This window comes from Artemia sp. Qi Xiang Cuo, chromosome 1, assembly GCF_049724085.1.
Source record: "Artemia sp. Qi Xiang Cuo chromosome 1, ASM4972408v1, whole genome shotgun sequence".
NCBI lineage: Eukaryota > Metazoa > Arthropoda > Branchiopoda > Anostraca > Artemiidae > Artemia > Artemia sp. Qi Xiang Cuo.
This window is the reverse complement of record NC_142794.1, coordinates 59,618,208-59,637,781: the sequence shown is the minus strand read 5'-3', so window position 1 is coordinate 59,637,781 and position 19,574 is coordinate 59,618,208. Positions and strand designations below refer to the sequence as shown.

Sequence of the window (19,574 nt, the reverse complement as noted above, 5' to 3'; positions counted from 1 at the left end):
GCAAGGATCCTGAGATATGGTGTTGCCTGGGAAATGAAACGGAGAAACGGAAAAGGAAACGGATAGCAAAAAAAACATTCATTATAATCATCAATTTATAGGTAATTCAACCGATAAATAAAATCATTCAGAGGGGCAGGAAAAGGTCAATTGAATTCAGACAGCCATCATGAGATTCGCCAACGTCTACGTTGGCCCCATAACAATGCAGTCATTTGAAGTTGCATTGGCCTTTACTTTAAGGACCCACTTAATCAGTCCCTGTTCTAGCTCCACCTTGCCACAGCCACTAAAGCTCATTGGTTGACGTTTAAGGTCGCATATGACTTTTAATGTTGACGAAAGAGTTATTCAACTAAGAACATTTCGCCTGTCAGTTTTAAAATCCTTTAAAACACTGAAAAGGCCCTCAGGAATTTTATTGTAAGAGCCTGGTGCTAATAGATTACTATGTCCAAGTCATCCAAATTGTGAAGACCTGTAATTCTCATTAGTTTGAATTTGCCACCCATTTCACCTTAGCCTGCATTCTATCATTAGAAGTTAAGAGTAAGAATCTATCCCTTTTTCGCTGGAAGTATTTAAATTTGTTGTCGAATAAAGTAATCGTCCCAAAAGTGCATGCTCCGTCTACAATGCTAAATTTTTTCTCTAGCAAGAAGGACCAGACTATAAAGATATTTTTGAAAAAATAGTCACATTATTAAAATTTGACAAATAGCTGAGCTTCAAGGACTCAAAGTTTATTAATTTGCTGTTCCACTGTATAACACAATTCGTAAATACTGAATGCAGATACAATCGTTTTGTATAGTCTTCATCTTTTAATGAACTGAACTTAGTACACTGTGGTCATTTTCAGAGGCAAACACTTCCGAGGCTACAGATAGCAGAAAAAAAGAAAGAAAATTCACTTGGATTTGAATAAAACATAAAGCATTTCGTTGCAAGCAGGACTATTATTTGACTCTTAAACCAAAACTATATAGTAAATAGCCTTTAAGGGTGCCCAGTGCTTTTTTATTTAGATCCCTAGTTTATTGCAGAGATCATTTTGATTAGACTCGTTTAACTATTAGCGAGTCTTCACCTCCCGGATTTCCCGAATCTGGCCTTCCAGATTATGAGTTTCTTCTTCATATGTAATCTGAGCAACTGGATTTGACAGCCCAATTTGGAAAAAAGGGGCATTTGGACTTCCATATTTGTGGATTCCGGAAGCTTTAGCGCTGAAAAAAAAAAGATTTTTAGCTGGTGAAAGTAATAGAACTTGAAAAAGAAGTAAAAGGCTGAGTTAGATTCCAAAAAAAAAACATAAGTATTTATTTTAAAATATCTGAAAATTTACTTCTAAAGTAGCGCTTTCCTATATCTGGGATTGACAGGCTTCACTACAAGAACCCTATAAGAAACTTTTCGAAGAAAATGGGAATGAGAATAAAAAATGACTCAGTCACAAAAATCACGGTCTTTTTCCTCATTTTCATTGCAGCACTATTGGTGCTGCAAGAAATTAAACTTACATCAACAGATCTGGATGTTCCCTTTCACTTCTAAAAGGAAAAAACCAAGAACTCAATCTATTTTCCAAGTGTTTCTGCTTCTACCATCGGCAGGGCGTCTGGCCAGATATTGTTTTCCAAACATCAGTGCACTCACAGCTTCAGCTTGTAAACGATTCCTGCATTTTGTTTTTAGGTTGTTTAAAAAGAAAATTGCATTTTATTTTTAGATTGTTTTAAGAAAATTGCCTTTTCGGGCTTGTTGTAGAAATTTTCAAATATACTGGCCTATCATTATTATTATTATTATTTATTGGAAAACCTGTCATACAAAAAAGGAAAAGACGGAGCAATAAGCAAAAAAAAAGCAATACACATAAACTTAGGAGTTATACACGTGGTTTTTATTTAAGAAAGCGGGAGCAAATATAAAAATCATCTCTTATAAAAAAATAAACAAAAAGAGAAAGAAAAAGTAAATTGTACACAGCTCTGTATGTACGCGACAAGTTTCTTTTTTTTTAGGCTCCTAAATACTGAAAAAACATAAATAATATGAACATCAGTGCATCAAGCCGCAATTGTTAAAAAAATAAATAGCCCAAATAATCATCAGTGAATTAAAAAAGATACACAGTAGATAATCATATCAACTAGTGTAAATATGACAAGAAACGCTAAAATCAATTAAACGACACTTTTGCCCGCTGGGTTCGAACTCAGATCACTGTCAACAAATGATTCATTTACTCCGATATACATAAATAACAGAAACAATGAAATAATTCAATCACGGATCCTTTTACAACTTTACTTAAAGCAATATGCTTAAAAGAACCGATAATTAATAAACGATTAAATTATTAGTAATATACGCAATATATTATCATAAAAAAATTGACACCAAAATTGAGAATAACCAGCGTCACTTTAAATTGGACTCATACGAAAAGAGACTATATCATCAATCAGTTTAAAAACTACAACAATTACACTAACCGCGAAAACAAACACAAACACAACAAACAAACACACAAAAAAACACAACAAATACATCTTAACTACTGGGCCAGTACTGACGACCAGGGATGGTTCAACTTCATTAAACGGGAATTATAAGCACGAATTTGCTTTTCCACAGCTATAATGGGGTCAGCAATGCTGAATTTTCTAATCAGATAAGAATTGCGCGTCCAAGAAGGAAAACGTAAAAGATATTTTGCGAACCGGAAGAAAACTGAACGAATTTTTGAGTTGTCAGAATTTCTGAGCATTTTTCAAAACGGCAATATGTACAGATAATGTGGTAGAGCAACAGAGTTAAAAAGTTTCGAGAGAAGATGGCGGTTGAACCGTAACTTATTAGTTACAAAAGAAGCATATGATAACACAACTCTACGTTCAATATGAGCAATTAATAATTGTCGCGTGTGCATTATTGACAAACCAATGGGAAGACCGAGGTGGGTGATATGATCTACTGGCTTAATCCTACTATTTCCGAGAGGAATATCCATAGGTGACGCTTGCTTCCAGTTGAAGAATACAACTTCAGACTTTTCAGCATTGAACTGAAGACCTAGTTTTGCATACTCAGATTGTAGCGTTGCTAAAATCTCGCTAATGCGCTGGATAGTGTGGCTCAAGTTCAGAATGTCGTCTGCATAACATACAATATATAAATCAAGACCAGCAAAGATGAATGATGTGGGAACAGCTGACTGTGCATCAAGAACTCCATTATTGAAGAGTGAAGGGGAAGAAACAGCACCTTGACGGGTACTTTTTTCGACATTGACAAAAATATTAGGGGTTGTTTCGTAGATTCGAACTTTATCTAATTGGTGAAGTATTAGGCGAACTTTAAGACGATAATACATGTCTCGAAGGGCTCTGATATATGAGGGGCTCACTCTACGTTTTGCTGCATGGAGTAGCATTGCGGCGTGAATGAGAGAGTCGAACGCTTTGCGAATATCATGCCCAGTCAACACGAGAGTTTCACCTGATGCATCAGCATCGATCAATGCATTCGCAACAACCGACAAAGCGTGGGCACAACCGAGAAGTGGCTGGAATCCAAATTGGTAAGGTGGAACATAGCATTTCGCGTTCAGATGGTCAATGAACAGAAGTTCAAAAAGCTTACAGAAGGTAGTAGCCACTGTTATAAGGTGGAAAGACTAGCAGTGGGTAGCGAGTTTACCTTTCTTTGGAATTAGAGTGAGATCTCTGATTGAGAAAAAAGACGGTACAACTCCTTGGGTAACAATCATCTGCATCAGAAGAGCAATATGGTTTACCAGCAGGTCGCTTTCATGCAGAATCTGAAGAGCGCTTATTTTATCGATGCCAGAAGATTTTATACGCCTTAGGCGTTGTATTGCTCGCAGTACAGAATCAACCGAAGCAACAAAATCTTCGGTTAGATAACTAGACATAAATTTATCAAACTTGTCTTCATATTCGGCCTTTAGGGTGGCATCTGGCGTGGAGAATTCAGCAGAGAAGTATGAGTTCCATTTGGAACCATGAATAAATTGAGCAGATAGGGGGCCCGAGGAGGATCTCTTGATACATTTCTCCAGAAGGAAGGTTGAGACAGAGAAGCTTTCTGGGCCCTCTCTTCAAGTATTTCGTTTACGTGTATAGATAGTTCTCTTGGATAGTTTCTTTTGGTAGAAAGACAAATGCCAGAAACCAAGCCAAAGGGAGAATGGTCACAGTGGAACTACAACCGATACAAACATTTGGATTGTCTTAAAGCTTACACTAGGCTCAAATTACTGGACCAGTGCTTTGTGACACCCCGATGTATAGGTTTAAGAGGTATACTGGCTATTTCTGCGCATCGCAGAGCATGGCAAATTTTTGCAAGATAGATATCTAGCAACACCTGTATTTCATTTGCATCAACTGGCGGATTTTCCATGAGCTGCAGGAAAGGAACATGAATTTTATGTAGGACAGAATTAGTAACTCCAGCAAAAAGATCATCTTGGATATTTTTCCAATCCCTGTAAAATTGGGCGTGGGGCTGATTTGGTTGTGTGGTGGGAGTAGACTGAGCAGAGGGACAATAAATAGATGGAGATATTGGAAGGTGGTCTGACAGTTGGAAATCAGTAATGACGTGAACAGGTGACACTTGGAGATTTATAGAAGAAACTGCATGGTCAAGGTTCGACACGTGACTTGAATTGTGTGCTTAGTGTAATCAAGATCTTTCGGCAATATCCTAAGCCAATCGTCAAAAATACCAGACAAAATAGAAGTACGCAATAACGAGGCGTCAGTTAAATTACAGTTAAAATCTCCTATAATAATACAACACTTACATTACAGGCAAATCTTTGAAAGGCTATATATGTATATTAAGTACTATATATGCAATACTTAATGTCACGCAGATGCTTCCAAAAGATTCGAGTATCATCGCTAGTTTAAAATTTAGAAGACTGTCTTTACTGTCGACTAGCTTATTCCATTGAATTTCTAGCATATCTGTTAGAGTGTACCTTTCACCTTCGCTGTTGCTGAGCAGGTTTGGGAATTAGATCATGTGTGTAGCAATATCTTTTACTTTTCCAGAAACAACCACGCTAGAATCTATGCAACAAAGGTTCACCTATGATTAATCTTCGTAAATGATTGTTTTTAGTACCCACAAGCATAATTGATGAGAAAGTGCAAGCAGTTTGTGTGGATTGTTTACACTTGCTGCCCCTTCAGCCGACCTCTGCTCCGTGATGTACAATTTAGTTCAGGGTGCTCAGTAAAAGCTTAATTTCCTACAGTCTTAGGTAATTTGGTGGAATCAGTATGACTCTGAATGGATCTCCAGCAATTTATATTGCTTTTTTGTTACCAGGCATTTCAAAATACCAAGAAAAGTCACTCAGGAACTCTGAAGTAGGGAGCTGACGCTTGAAGTATGCGATGGCTCTCTACACAGGCAAAGTTTAGACGACACTTTTCCAACTAGTCCTGACGCTTTGGGGTGCTTGCATTATAATTTATATTGTTGTGAATAAATACTTACAAACCCCTTAGCAGCTTTTTGGTGACGTTGCATGTTGCATATATTTTATAGCTGTTATGGATTTCCTGGCTAGCCAGTTAAATTTACACTTTTGAGCGGTATTAAAAACATATCATTTTGGAACTAAGGATTCTTAAATACGACACCGTGAGTGTACAACAGAAGAAAAATATGTTGATGTGTTATATATAGAATTTTAGCTTTACATCTCTTATAGATCTCATATCTTACATCTTACATAGATCTTACATCTCATATAGAATATAAAAATGTGCATTTTGACGAAATGAAGCAAGATTTCTCCGATAAAAAGCACATTTTTCTTAAGCATCAACAGATGTAATCTAGGCTTTTGTGGGCATAGTATGGGCCGAACTTGGGAATTATTGAGGGTACTAAACACGGGGAAATGAACTATTAAAAGCGACATAGTAATCGTCAGAAAAATCAATTCCATTTCCAGATTGCAGGGGGTCCAGCCCCTCCCGTTCCTTTTAAGTACCATATTAAAAATCCATCAATTCATTTGGTATTATTCAGACAGTAAAAGAAATGAAAATACGATTAATTAAAAAAAAAACTATGGATACTCTTTTTATTTAGTTTTCAATTATATATTTTCCTTCTTTTTCTGTAGAGCTATTCTATTGAGTCTCATGCCTCTTTCTTTTTTTCATGTGATATTTTTGTCTGTAATTCTTCGGTATAGCACAAAAAGTTATATATTTCTTCGCGCCCTACACTGGCATTACCTTAGGGCTAGATCCTCCTGTACCTCTAGAGGCACCCATGTTGTCAAAGATGAGTGTTTAACCTCCGGCACATGCAACAAAATCCTTAAAGCGTCTTTGTCATCCAAAGATAAAAATGTCCTGCCAAAATAGCCATGTGTAGTTTCTGCTTACAGTAAGCTCTAGAAATTCTTTTAATCTGCTAGTTTTCCTGGCCAATCTCTTTTGTCAAGTTTGACGAAACTCTTAGAGAAAACTTTGGGATTTGCTTTTGAAGTTACTTTTACGATCTTCGTGATTGATATAAGGAAACCATGAAGGATTAAAGTTTGTTGCTTTCCCTAAAGAACAAAATCTACTATATGAGTTTGATAATTCCCAAGTTACTTGAAGCGCTCTTTTTGTAACAGATTCAACTCGAAGTTACAAAGTAAAAGTATCATAATTCAAAAGTATTTATTCGGAAAGTGTAATTTACATAGTGTTAGAAGGATATGACTTCCAATCATTTTTATGAAAGTTTAAAGATTTTCTTAGGACAGTTCAAAATTTCTTTTTGATGATACTTCATTTATCTGTCTCAAAAAGCTCACTTACATCAATTTGCTCTATTATTTAATTTCTAAAATATAGCATTGAAGTTAAGTGTTGAACTCACTTTTGCATATTATGTGAACTAAAGTTAGTTTGCTATGCCAACCTTGAAGAGAGGGATGCTATCTACAACAAAAAGTTTAACATACCTGGCATTTGCATAAGATGCAACTGCCGGTTAGCTACAACTGCAATTACCACTACGGCAGCCCAGCTAAAACTTAAGCATTAAAAATAAAACGTATATTGTAGTAAAAGCTGTTTGTACAATTTGGGTTTTGCAAGTATAAATATTATAGACTTAAGTTGTCTCGATGAAAATCGTTAGCACATTATCTAAAAAGATCCAAAATAGAAGGTTTAAACAGAAACTGAGCTATATACTTTCGACTATTTGTTTAAAAGATCTCTGAATAATGAAAAATAACGTATCCATCTCATTCCATTTTCCTTTCTGTTTCCGAGTTAAATTTTCATCTTTGTTTTTGTTGCCCAAGAGTAAAGGAAAGTTTTCCCATCAGACAAAAGAATGGAGGGTACACAATTAAAGTTGTTACATAAAAGAATAAGATTATACTGTTTCCTATTTTCTCCTTAGAATGGTAAGTTGATGGACATCCCTTGAGAGACAGTAACAAAAACTTTCAAGTATCCGTTATAGTTTTTCATATTTACTTGTGACCGCTTGCACGAATGAAAATAGTCTTTGTTAAGTTCAAGAGTTTTAATTAATATTTTTACTACACTTTTCAATAATGGCATTAACCATGTGACGTAATAAACTTTTTGTTTGTTACTGACAAGGTTGGATCGTTGTAAGGGGAACAGATGGGTTAGATACCGGATACCAAAAATATTTGGCGACAAAATTTTAAATCATTGCTCTAGTAACTTAAACTTAGCAAAATATCTTCTTCTTTTGTTTTGATTATGCACTTTCCAGTAACAGAATATTTCAATTAGATATTTCAACTTCTGTACTTTAATTGACCTATAGATAAATTTAATAAATTGAAAGTTGCTTTTCTTCTCTGAACGTTCCTTCTAAATCCAATATAGAGGTTAAGTCAGTACTCTCGTTTCAAAGGGTCTTTAGCTTTATTTCTTGTCATGTGACCCTTCATGCCACTTCAATTTTACTGCCTACTTTACTCATTATCTCTTGATTCTACCTCTTCTTTGTTTTCCACATTAACACGGGTTAAAAAAAAAAAACTTGCAATGCTAGTATATAGGTCTTTAGATTTAAAATCAACAGCTTTTCAAACAGTTCGTGGTAACGAACTGTAAGTAAGGAACGACCCGGCTCAATTGAAACCAAAACTCTAAAAGGCGGAATTTTGATACTAGTAGATATATCAAAAGAATGGGATTTTCATGCTAATTTCAAATATTTAAGTTTCATCAAGTTTAGTCTTACCCATCAAAAGTTATGAGCCTGAAAATAGTTGCCTTATTTTCGAAAAAAGGAAGAAACTCACCCTAAAAGTGATAGAAGCTTAATGAAAATCAAACCATTATATTCAGTGTATCAGAGAACCCTACTGTAGAGGTTGCGATCACGGATGCGTGTTTTTTGTTTTTTTTTTCAGGGGTGATCGTATCGATCCAGTGTTATAAAATATCGCGAGAGGGCTCATTCGAACGGAAATTAAAAGTTCTAGTGCCCTTTTTAGGTGACCAAAAAAACTGGAGGGCAACTAGGCCCCCTCCCACGCTCATTGTTTTCCCAAAGTTACCCGATCAAAATTGTGAGATAACGAATTTGTTCATCATAATCGAAAACCTAATAAATATGTCTTTGAGGATGACTTAATCCCCCACAGTCTCCGAAGGAAGGGCTCCAAGTTATGAACTTTGAACATTGTTTACATATAGTATTTGTTACTTGGAAGTGTGCAGACGTTTTCAGGAGGAATTTCTTCTGGTGGGGAGGGGTCGGAGGAGGAGGCTACCAAGGAGGATCTTTCCATGGAGGATATTGTCATGGGGAATGGGACATTTCTATGACGAGGGCCACCGGATTTCCCAGAATTATTTGAAAAAACGATGAGAAATTAAGTAAAAAAAAACAAGTTTCTTCAATTGAAAGTAAGGAGCAAAATTAAAAATAAACGAACAGAAACTATTACGTATATTAGGGGTTCTCCCCCTAGTCAACCTCTCGCTCTGTATGCTAAAGTTTTTTTAGTACTTTTAAAAAAGCTATTTATTCTAATCAAATGGTCGGAGTGATTCAGGGGTCATTCTTTTAGAATTAAAAAAGAATTCGTACTTTGGCGTAAAGAGCGAGGTATTGACTAGGGGGAAAACCCCTGACCTACGTAATGAAAATATACGAATATAGAAGTTCATTATGTAAGTTACGTCGGATCAAAATTTCGAGAAATCCATTTAGGCATAAAAAGTAAAATTAATGTGCAAATTTCGTTTTCATTATTCATGTGCGGTGAGCCAAAATCAAAGCTGCATTAATTCAAAAACGTTCAGGAATTAAATAAAAGAAATAAGTTTTTTCACTGAAAATAAGAAGCGATATTAAAACTTAAAACGAACAAAAATGATTCCGTATATGGAAGGGGCTGTCCCCTCCTCAGTGCCTTGCTCTTTACGCTAAAGTTTTGTATTGTTTTAACAAACAGAGTTGGGAGAAAGAGTCAAACATTAGCGTAAAGAGCAAGGCGTTGAGGAGGGGACAGCCCCTTCCATATATGGAGTAATTTCTGCTGGTTTTAAGTTTTAAAGTCGCTCCTTACTTTCAGTTAAACAAAAAACTTGTTTTTTTTTATTTAATAACTAACAAACACAAAGCTTAAATATGCTCCTGTAAAAAAGATGTGATTCTTAACTAAAAGAAAATATGTATAAAATAGATTGCAAAGAGCCCATAATTTCAAGTTCTTATCATATTGCACTGAAGCCCCTAGTTTTGATGTCGATATCCATGTATTTTAGTGACGATTCAAAAACAAGACGCCTATTCATAAACATAAAAAAATGAATGCGCTATGTTTTTCTTTATTACACATGAACTTTTATTCCAGAACATATTGGACAAGTTTAACCCAGGAGCAAGGCAGTTGATTTCGGCTGGAAAAGCATATTTGAAAGCACTTCATGGTAAACTTTTCATTATTTGCATAGCGTTTCCAGATGTCTTTCAAATAGCTTCTCATCCATCTTACGAGAAAAGGTTTCTCTAGCTTTTATGAAGAGTCGTAGAAACCATCGACTTATATAACAAAGTTATGTTTCCTTTTGAATAGGGATCTTAAAGGTTTTATGCAAATAAGAGCAGGAAGAATATTCTCAAAAGGGACAATAATTTTTCTTCTTTTCACTATTGATTGTTATGAACCGTAAATATATTCTCCGCAGTCTTCAAATCATGTCAAGAATTAGTTTATTCCCTTTATTTAAGTTTCATTTTTTTTTAATTTGGCGGGTTTTTAAGAGGGAATATCATCATATTTTCTTATGTTATTCAAGGAAGCTGACAATTGTTTGAATAGCAGTTTTTTATATCGATACCTTTGAGTAAAAATTTGTCTTCAACCATGCAAAATCCTAGGACTGACACAAATGGCTATAAAACACTTTTCTTTGAGTATGGAGAGTCTGTAAATAGGATGTGTATTTTGTGTATCGCACAAGTATTTATTTTGTTTGTTTAATTGCTGACTTCGGACAAAAACAAAGAACTCAGTTCACACACAGTGAACGATGTGTCTAAAATGTCAGCGAAGACAGTATGCGGTTTTTCTCATTAAGTAACAATGGGTTTATTTAAAAAAAACAAAATATATACATCATCGATTCCCTGAAGCAATGCTTGTGCGGGAGAAAACCCACCTAATAAATCAAAAAAAAAAAAACAAAAAAAAAAATAAAAATAAAAAAAAAATAAATAAAAAAAATAATTAGAGCTCAACTTACCGGACCCGAAAACCAACGAACCTCCAAACAACACCCAACAAAATTATAGTAATTATAATCATATTCAGCTGCAACTAAACCCTCCTCAAAAACAAAACTTAAGTGGCGTGGAATAATCCATTCAAAATATACACATCAAAACAATGGTTCTTTAGCGACTTACGAAAATCCTGCAAACCCCCAACATTCCTCAAATCCTCTGGCAAACTCTCCCAAACTAACGGAACAACATGGCGAATTGAAAACCTAGACCTAGACGTGACCATAGCTGGTCTTCGCACCAACTGAGAAGATCGTGTCAAATGATCGTGAGTAGTAGACGCAAGACTAAACATTCCTGAAAAACATGATGGTAACTCCGAAGCTAAATATTTAAACATAAACAGAGCATTATAGAATACACATATTCCTGCTAACGGTAGAATTTTATACTCGCGGTAAAGATGCCTCACCGATACAGATATGTCAATGTGATTACCATAAAGAACTCTAATTGCCATATTCTGTGTTACGCAGAGCGGATGGAGGTGAGTTACAAATGTTTTCGACCAAACCATACAACAGTAAATGAGATATGGGTGAACCATAGAAAAATACAACATTCTCAGAATTTCACACGGAAAAAGATACCTAAGTTTACGCATAATACCAATATTACGAGACAATTTGCTGTTAACAGATGCAATATGGTCTTTAAAACTAAGGCTTTCATCAATTATAACACCAAGGTATCTAGTACTAGTAGATCTTACAATAGTATGGTGCCCTACTAGTACCGTAAGTATCAAGGTCTAAAGAACAAGACACATTACTTGAAGCTCTACAAAGGTCATTAATATAAACCAAAAACAACAAAGGGCCCAAAACAGAACCCTGGGGTACTCCAATCGAAATATATTAAATTTTAGATGTAACTCCATCCATCACGACACACTGAGTCCTTTCACTAAGAAAACTAACTATCACATTTAAAAAATCACCACGTATACCACTACTATATAGCTTTTGAACTAGTATATCATGATCAACAGAGTCAAATGCTTTAGTAATATCCAAAAATATCGAAGCTATCTTCAGACCCTTGTCTAAAGCATCATTAATAAAAGTTGTTAAAAACAAAACTGCATGCTCTGTAGAATGATGACTCCTAAACCCAAACTGACTAGAACTAAAAAATTGTCTTTTTTCGAAAAAACTTACCATCCTACTATGAATCAACTTTTCAAACACTCTAGAAATAAATGGCAGTAAAGAAATCGGTCTATAATCACTAAAACAATTCTTATCCCCTCCTTTAAATATCGGGATAACATTCGCGCACTTTAGACAATCAGGAAATATTCCAGCTTTTAAACAATTATTTATCAGTCCTAAAAAATGACTAGATATAACAGGTAATATCGACTTCAAAACCTTCAACGAAATAAAATCGCCTCCTGATGCACCAATTTTTCATATTATTTTTAACATCAAATAATCCATTAATAGTTACAGATTTAAGGTACGCAGACACATCACAATCTTCAGGTAGGAACTGACGAAAATCTCCATCTTGATCAAATACTGGCACCGATGATGACACACGCTGCCCAATAATAGCGAAGTGATTACACATCTCATCTGCAACATTATTATTCATTCCCATATTATCTGGACGGATCAAGACGCTACCAGGGCAAGTCACCGACTTAATCAATTTCCAAGTCTTACTCGGGTTACCCTCAACTTTTTTTGATTTAACCTTATAATATTCTACCTTAGCCAGTCGGAGTGCAGCATTTAACCTACTATTATAAACTCTATATATTACTTTATCATGAGGATCATTGCTCCTTGTTGACAACTTATATAAAAAACCTCTTCTATTAACTGACTGTAACAAACTCTTTGTAATCCAAGGTTTATTCGGAGACACCCTTCTCTTCTGTATTCCTGACACTTCACAACATTCCAAAAACGTATCCTTAATCTTCCCATACCAAAGCTCAAACTTCAAATTTAAATCTAATTCTTCTTGTAAAAATTTAAAATCTAACTGTTCTATCCTAAGCTTAAATCTTGAAATAGTATTTGAATCAACTATTAATTTCTTAGGCTTAGGGCGAGCATCACAATAACACTAGAGCATCACAGCATCACAATATAACACTGGACTCTTGCTTTGTTTGTTGTCGAGAATGTAAGGAACGATATAGAAGGTATCGTCAGTTCTCTCAACAATACCAGTATCACAAAACCATGTGTTTTATTATTTTTTTTTCCTTTATTGGGCTGAGAGGAACGTCTATGATCCGTAAATCGCCGATTGAGCTGAGATGAACGTCTATGACCCGTAAATCGTCCCGGTGGTGAGCGTGCAGGTGAATCTGACGAATCTTAAATGTAATTCTCTGTAAATCATTTTGATTCCAATTGTAGAACAATCTTAACATTATTAAAAAAAAAAATAAAGAAAAGAGGCTATAGACCTATTTGCCATATGCCACATTCATTTGAAAGGCAGACATTTGATTGGGCTTGGCTGTTCTAGGTAAAAAAAAAAGATATTTTGTAAAAAAAAAAAGATATTCTGTCTATTAAAGATCCGTAAGTTTGCAGACATCGTTCGAGCGTTCGATATTTTTAAAATTATGTAAAACCAGTAAAAGTTCAGTAAACGTAGATTTAGCTAGCGCCGAAATCCCTGGTTGAAATTAGTTTAAAGAATCATTTACTTAGTAGCTATTAATTTAATTTGAATTCTGGAATGGAGGCTCCTCATTTTATTTATTTTTAATTTGGCCATCTTTTTATTCTGGTATTCGGAGATAGTGCTGTTATTTATTTATAGTTGAGTGTATAAACCCACACGAGTTATTCTCACCGTGGGTCATTAATTTGATAGTTTTGTGATTTATTTTTATTGATTGTTAAAGAACTTGAACCAAGAAACCGCGAGATACGTAATTTTTTCTCATTTAAAACACTATTTTTTAAGATTTGAAATAGTATTGAGATTCAAGATAAATTAAAGACAATTTTAATGGCTTTCGTTTGCAGGTTTTGTAAAGGTTATAGAAACTTGGGAAAATTGTCGTGAAAATGGAGGTACTGTAAGATAGATAGGATTGAATAAAAAAAAAATATTCTAAGTTACATAAAAGGGTAAATAATGTTCCAGCTCGGACATGTTCTCAATATTTTTAGAGTGCTTAAAGGACAAGTTCTATAAACATGTTTAGAACGATAAATTTCAATCAGCAGAAATATTAAAATCCACAGTAATACCAAGTATTCAATAATAAATTGTTTTGATTCTAGAGTGAGGTCAAATATCTTCTTTTTTTTTATAAGAAGTAATAAACAATTATTTGTCAAGGTTACCCTCGTACGCAAAGCAAAATAATTTTTTTTCTATAAACACATATGTGTTAGAAAAAATTTAATCTTAGCATTCTTATGTAGAAGGTATACAATATTGCAGTTCTATTGTCGTTACCTATTTCTTTTCTTGCCGCGGAAAGATTGATATTCAGTCAAATCAAACAGTTGGTAACGAACTGTAAGTAAGGAGCGATTCGGCTCAATAGTAATCGAAACTCTAAAAAACGGAATTTTGATACAAATAAATACATTAAAACAAGGAGGATTTTTATGCTGATTTTAAATATATAAGTTTCATCAAGTTCAGTCCAACCCATTAAAAGTTACGAGCCTGAGAAACTTGCACTATTTTCGACAAAAGGGCAAAATACCCCCTAAAAGTCATATAATCCTAATGAAAATGCCACCATCAAATTCAGCATATCAGAGAACCCTACAGCAAAAGTTTTAAGCTCCTACCTGCAAAAATGTGGAATTTTGTATTTTTTGCCAGAAGAAAGATCACGGATGCGTGTTTATTTGTTTTTTGTTATTTTTTTTTCCAGGGGTCATCTTACCGACCCAGTGGTCCTAGAATTTCGTGAGAGGGCTCATTCGAACGGAAATTTAAAGTTCTAGTGCCCTTTTTAAGTAACCAAAAAAACCGGAGGTCAACTAGGCCCCCTCTCACGCTAATTTGTTTCCTAAAGTAACCGGATCAAAATTTTGAGATATCCATTTTGTTCAGCATAGTTGAAAAATCTAATAACTATGTCTTTGAGGACAAATTGATCACCCACAGTCCCCGGGGAAAGGGCTATAAGTTATGAACTTTGCGCATTGTTTATATATAGTATTGGTTAGTGGTAAGCATACAGACGATTTCAGGGGAGCATTTCTTCTGAGGAGGGGGGGGGGGGTCAGGGGCTTGGGTTATGTGGTAGGATCTTTCCACGGAAGAATTTTTCACGGGGGAAGAGAACTTCCATGAAGAAGATGCTGGGTTTCCCAGCATTATTTAAAAAACAATCAGAAATTAAATAAAAAACACGTTTTTTCAACTGAAAGTAAGTAGTAACATTAAAACTTAAACCGAACAAAAATTATTTTACTTATATGAGGGGGTTCATCCCCTTCTCAATACCTCGCTCTTTATGCTAAAGTATTTTAATAATTTCAAAAGAGCTATTTATTCTAATTAAACGGTCTTTGCTTTCAGGGGTCGTTCTTAAAGAATTGGAACAAAATTTGAGTTTTCGTGTAAAGAGCGAGGTATTGAAAAGGGGGCGAACCTTGCATAGTACCTACATGACGAACTTTCCCCCTCGTCAATACCTCGCTCTTTACGCTAAAGTTCGAATTTTGTTAAATAATGGCCAATAAAAGCAATAATTTGTTTGTGTTATTTTCCGGCCAATCTTGGCATTTAATTTTACCTTAAGAAGCTTCATAACTATAATTTTTATGTGACAAATAAAAAAAACAAGTTTATTTTAACTGAAAGTAAGGAGCAACATTAAAACTTAAAACGAACAGAAATTATTACGTATATGAGGGGGTTCGCCCCCAAGTCAATACCTCGGTCTTTATGCTAAGTTCAAATTTTGTTCGAATCACAAATTCCTGAATAACAAAGGCCGTTTAATTAGAATGTTTAGCTCTTTTGAAAGTACTAAAAAAAATTAGCATAAAGAGCGAGGTATTGACTAGGGGCCAAACCCCTTCATATACGTAATAATTTCTGTTCGTCTTAAGTTTTAATGTCGCTCCTTACTTTCAGTTAATTTTTTTTATTATTTAATATATATCAAGAATGGGTTACAGATTCTTTTAAGTTTTTACTGTTTTGTGTGTCTTCATTATTTTATTTTTTTATGCATGATAAAAAATGGATGATAAATGTTGGGCAAATTTTCTTTATTGATCTATTTTTTTTACAATTTATGCATTCAATTTACTGTTTCCTACATTTAAAATATTCTTTTTCTAAAGCTAAACTTAGTTACCTTCTTTTTCTTATCTGTTCGTTTATTGTCATTAGTCTGCCGTTCAAAGGTGCAAACGTTCAGCCGTAGGAAAGTCTATGCAGCAAAAAAGGTTATACCAAAACCTCGTAGACATTTTGAAAAACCACGTATGAACTTACACAAGATTAAGTTTAAAACAAAATTTGTTTTCGATGGAATTAAAGAGGGACGTTAAAAAAAACAGAAATTATCCTGTCTACGAAATTATTTCTGCTCTTTATCCAAAAGTTTGACTACTGCTTTATTTAAAAAAATATAAAGTGCAACAAATATAACCTGTTGACTACTCCTGGTCCTTACATTGTCTTCGAAGTCCTCAGCGTTTTGAATGATGCTTCCTAGGTATATGAGTTGAGCAGCCTGTACAATGATTTTAAAACCGTACAGGGTTAAGCCATCAGTATTCACATTGCTCTTTGTTTGTCGACGTTTATTCCCAGGCCAAACTGTTCCGCTGTCTTCTATATGCAATTCTTGTATTCTTTGAGTTTTTGCTTGCATGACTCAAGCTGCCCAATGTCATCAACAAGGTCCATGTTCCTTATTTTTCTCTTTCCTACTTGAATGTCATACCCACCATAGGTTTGGAGCATGTAGTTGACTATAAGGGCTAAATAGAAGTGGCGACTAGAAGCAATCCCACCTAACTCGAAGGATTTATCAAGAAGTAGCTTGTGTTTACAATAACAACAATTTAAAAACAAAAAAACTGTAAGAATTGCCTGCTGTATCACTTTCGACCAGGGCCGTACCTAAGTATTTTTTTCGGAGGGGGTTTTACTAAGAAAAGAAATTCGGGGGGGGGGTCACACAAACAAAACTCAAAAAATCATACAAAATTTGTTTATGTCCATTTTTGTTATGTTTCTACGAGTCAGGCGAACATTTCGCGGGGTGGGGGTGGGAGAGTCAAACCCACTAACCCCCCCCCCCGCTGGATACGGCCTTAATTTCGACTCAAGGTCATGTTATAAGTATTTAAGGAATTTCCCCAAATGGTTAAAAGTTAATAGTTAAAAATTATCTAACTAAAACTTTCCAAAATCCCACAAAGGTGACCAAAAATTCACCAGTATTTTCATTATTGACAAAAACATTGCTTATAGTACTCAATATTCCGTATAATTTATGCATATTATGAACATCAAAATACATTCGGGTAGTTAAGTAATTTCACTAAATTAAAAAAAAACTAAAAAAGTGGGTCCTGATATTAGTTGAATTCACAGAAGAAAAAACAAAGTTCATATTGTGTAATTACAGTCAACAAGGCGTCCTCAGCGCAAATGAAGAAGAGTAAAAAAAAACCTAAAAATGTGGGTCTGATGTTAGTTGAATTCACATAAGAAAAAACAAAGTTCATATTGTTGAATTACAGTCATCAAGGCGTCGTCAGCGTAAATGAAGAAGAGGAAAAAAAGAACTAAAAAAGTGGGTCCTGATGTTCGTTGAATTCACAGAAGAAAAAATAAAGTTCATATTGTGGAATTACAGTCATCAAGGCGTCGTCAGCGTAAATGAAGAAGAGGAAAAAAAGAACTAAAAAAGTGGGTCTGATGTTAGTTGAATTCACAGAAGAAAAAATAAAGTTCATATTGTGTAATTACAGTCAACAAGGCGTCGTCAGCGTAAATGAAGAAGAGGAAAAAAAGAACAAAAAAAGTGGGTCCTGATAATAGTTGAATTCACAGAAGAAAAAACAAAGTTCATATTGTGTAATTACAGTCAACAAGGCGTCCTCAGCGCAAATGAACAAGAGAAAAAAAAAAACTAAAAATGTGGGTCTGATGTTAGTTGAAGTCACAGAAGAAAAAACAAATTTCATATTGTTTAATTACAGTCAACAAGGCGTCGTCAGCGTAAATGAAGAAGAGGAAAAAAAGAACTAAAAAAGTGGGTCCTGATGATCGTTGAATTCACAGAAGAAAAAACAAAGTTCATATTGTGGAATTACAGTCAACAAGGCGTCGTCAGCGTAAATGAAGAAGAGGAAAAAAAGAACTAAAAAAGTGGGTCCTGATGTTAGTTGAATTCACAGAAGAAAAAACAAAGTTCATATTGTGTAATTACAGTCAACAAGGCATCCTCAGCGTAAATGAAGAAGAGAAAAAAAAAAACTAAAAATGTGGGTCTGATGTTAGTTGAATTCACATAAGAAAAAATAAAGTTCATATTGTGTAATTACAGTCAACAAGGCGTCGTCAGCGTAAATGAAGAAGAGGAAAAAAAAAAACTAAAAATGTGGGTCTGATGTTCGTTGAATTCACAGAAGAAAAAATAAAGTTCATATTGTGTAATTACAGTCAACAAGGCGTCGTCAGCGTAAATGAAGAAGAGGAAAAAAAGAACTAAAAATGTGGGTCTGATGTTCGTTGAATTCACAGAAGAAAAAACAAAGTTCATATTGTGTAATTACAGTCAACAAGGCATCCTCAGCGCAAATGAAGAAGAGTAAAAAAAAAACTAAAAATGTGGGTCTGATGTTAGTTGAATTCATAGAAGAAAAAACGAAGTTCATATTGTGTAATTACAGTCAACAAGGCATCCTCAGCGCAAATGAAGAAGAGGAAAAAAAAAACTAAAAATGTGGGTCTGATGTTAGTTGAATTCACAGAAGAAAAAACAAAGTTCATATTGTGGAATTACAGTCATCAAGGCGTCGTCAGCGTAAATGAAGAAGAGGAAAAAAAAAACTAAAAATGTGGGTCTGATGTTAGTCGAATTCACAGAAGAAAAAACAAAGTTCATATTGTGGAATTACAGTCATCAAGGCGTCGTCAGCGTAAATGAAGAAGAGGAAAAAAAGAACTAAAAATGTGGGTCTGATGTTCGTTGAATTCACAGAAGAAAAAACAAAGTTCATATTGTGTAATTACAGTCAACAAGGCATCCTCAGCGCAAATGAAGAAGAGTAAAAAAAAAACTAAAAATGTGGGTCTGATGTTAGTTGAATTCACAGAAGAAAAAACGAAGTTCATATTGTGTAATTACAGTCATCAAGGCGTCGTCAGCGTAAATGAAGAAGAGTAAAAAAAGAACTAAAAATGTGGGTCTGATGTTCGTTGAATTCACATAATAAAAAATAAAGTTCATATTGTTGAATTACAGTCATCAAGGCGTCGTCAGCGTAAATGAAGAAGATGAAAAAAAAAAACTAAAAATGTGGGTCTGATGTTCGTTGAATTCACAGAAGAAAAAATAAAGTTCATATTGTGTAATTACAGTCAACAAGGCGTCCTCAGCGCAAATGAAGAAGAGTAGAAAAAAAACTAAAAACAATGCATACTTAAAAAAAATAAAACACATCAAGAAGACGAAAGGTGAAAATTCAAAAAGAAGATTAAAATCAAGTTAAAAAATTTTGGTACTGGTGCATTAGATGGTCACTTCTAAAAAGTCA

The 19,574-nt window shown here is 34.5% G+C and overlaps 1 protein-coding gene across 3 annotated transcripts in view; it reads left to right on the top strand.

Annotated features, from left to right (window-relative positions):
* IRSp53 (Insulin receptor substrate 53 kDa) overlaps positions 1-19,574 on the top strand; it is a 196,488-nt gene that overhangs the window by 4,343 nt on the left and 172,571 nt on the right. For all 3 annotated transcript variants that reach the window (XM_089085933.1, XM_089085930.1, XM_089085934.1), the window contains exon 2: positions 9,914-9,989. In XM_089085933.1, the coding sequence (XP_088942059.1) occupies positions 9,914-9,989 (76 nt within the window). The remainder of the gene's footprint in view (positions 1-9,913; positions 9,990-19,574) is intronic.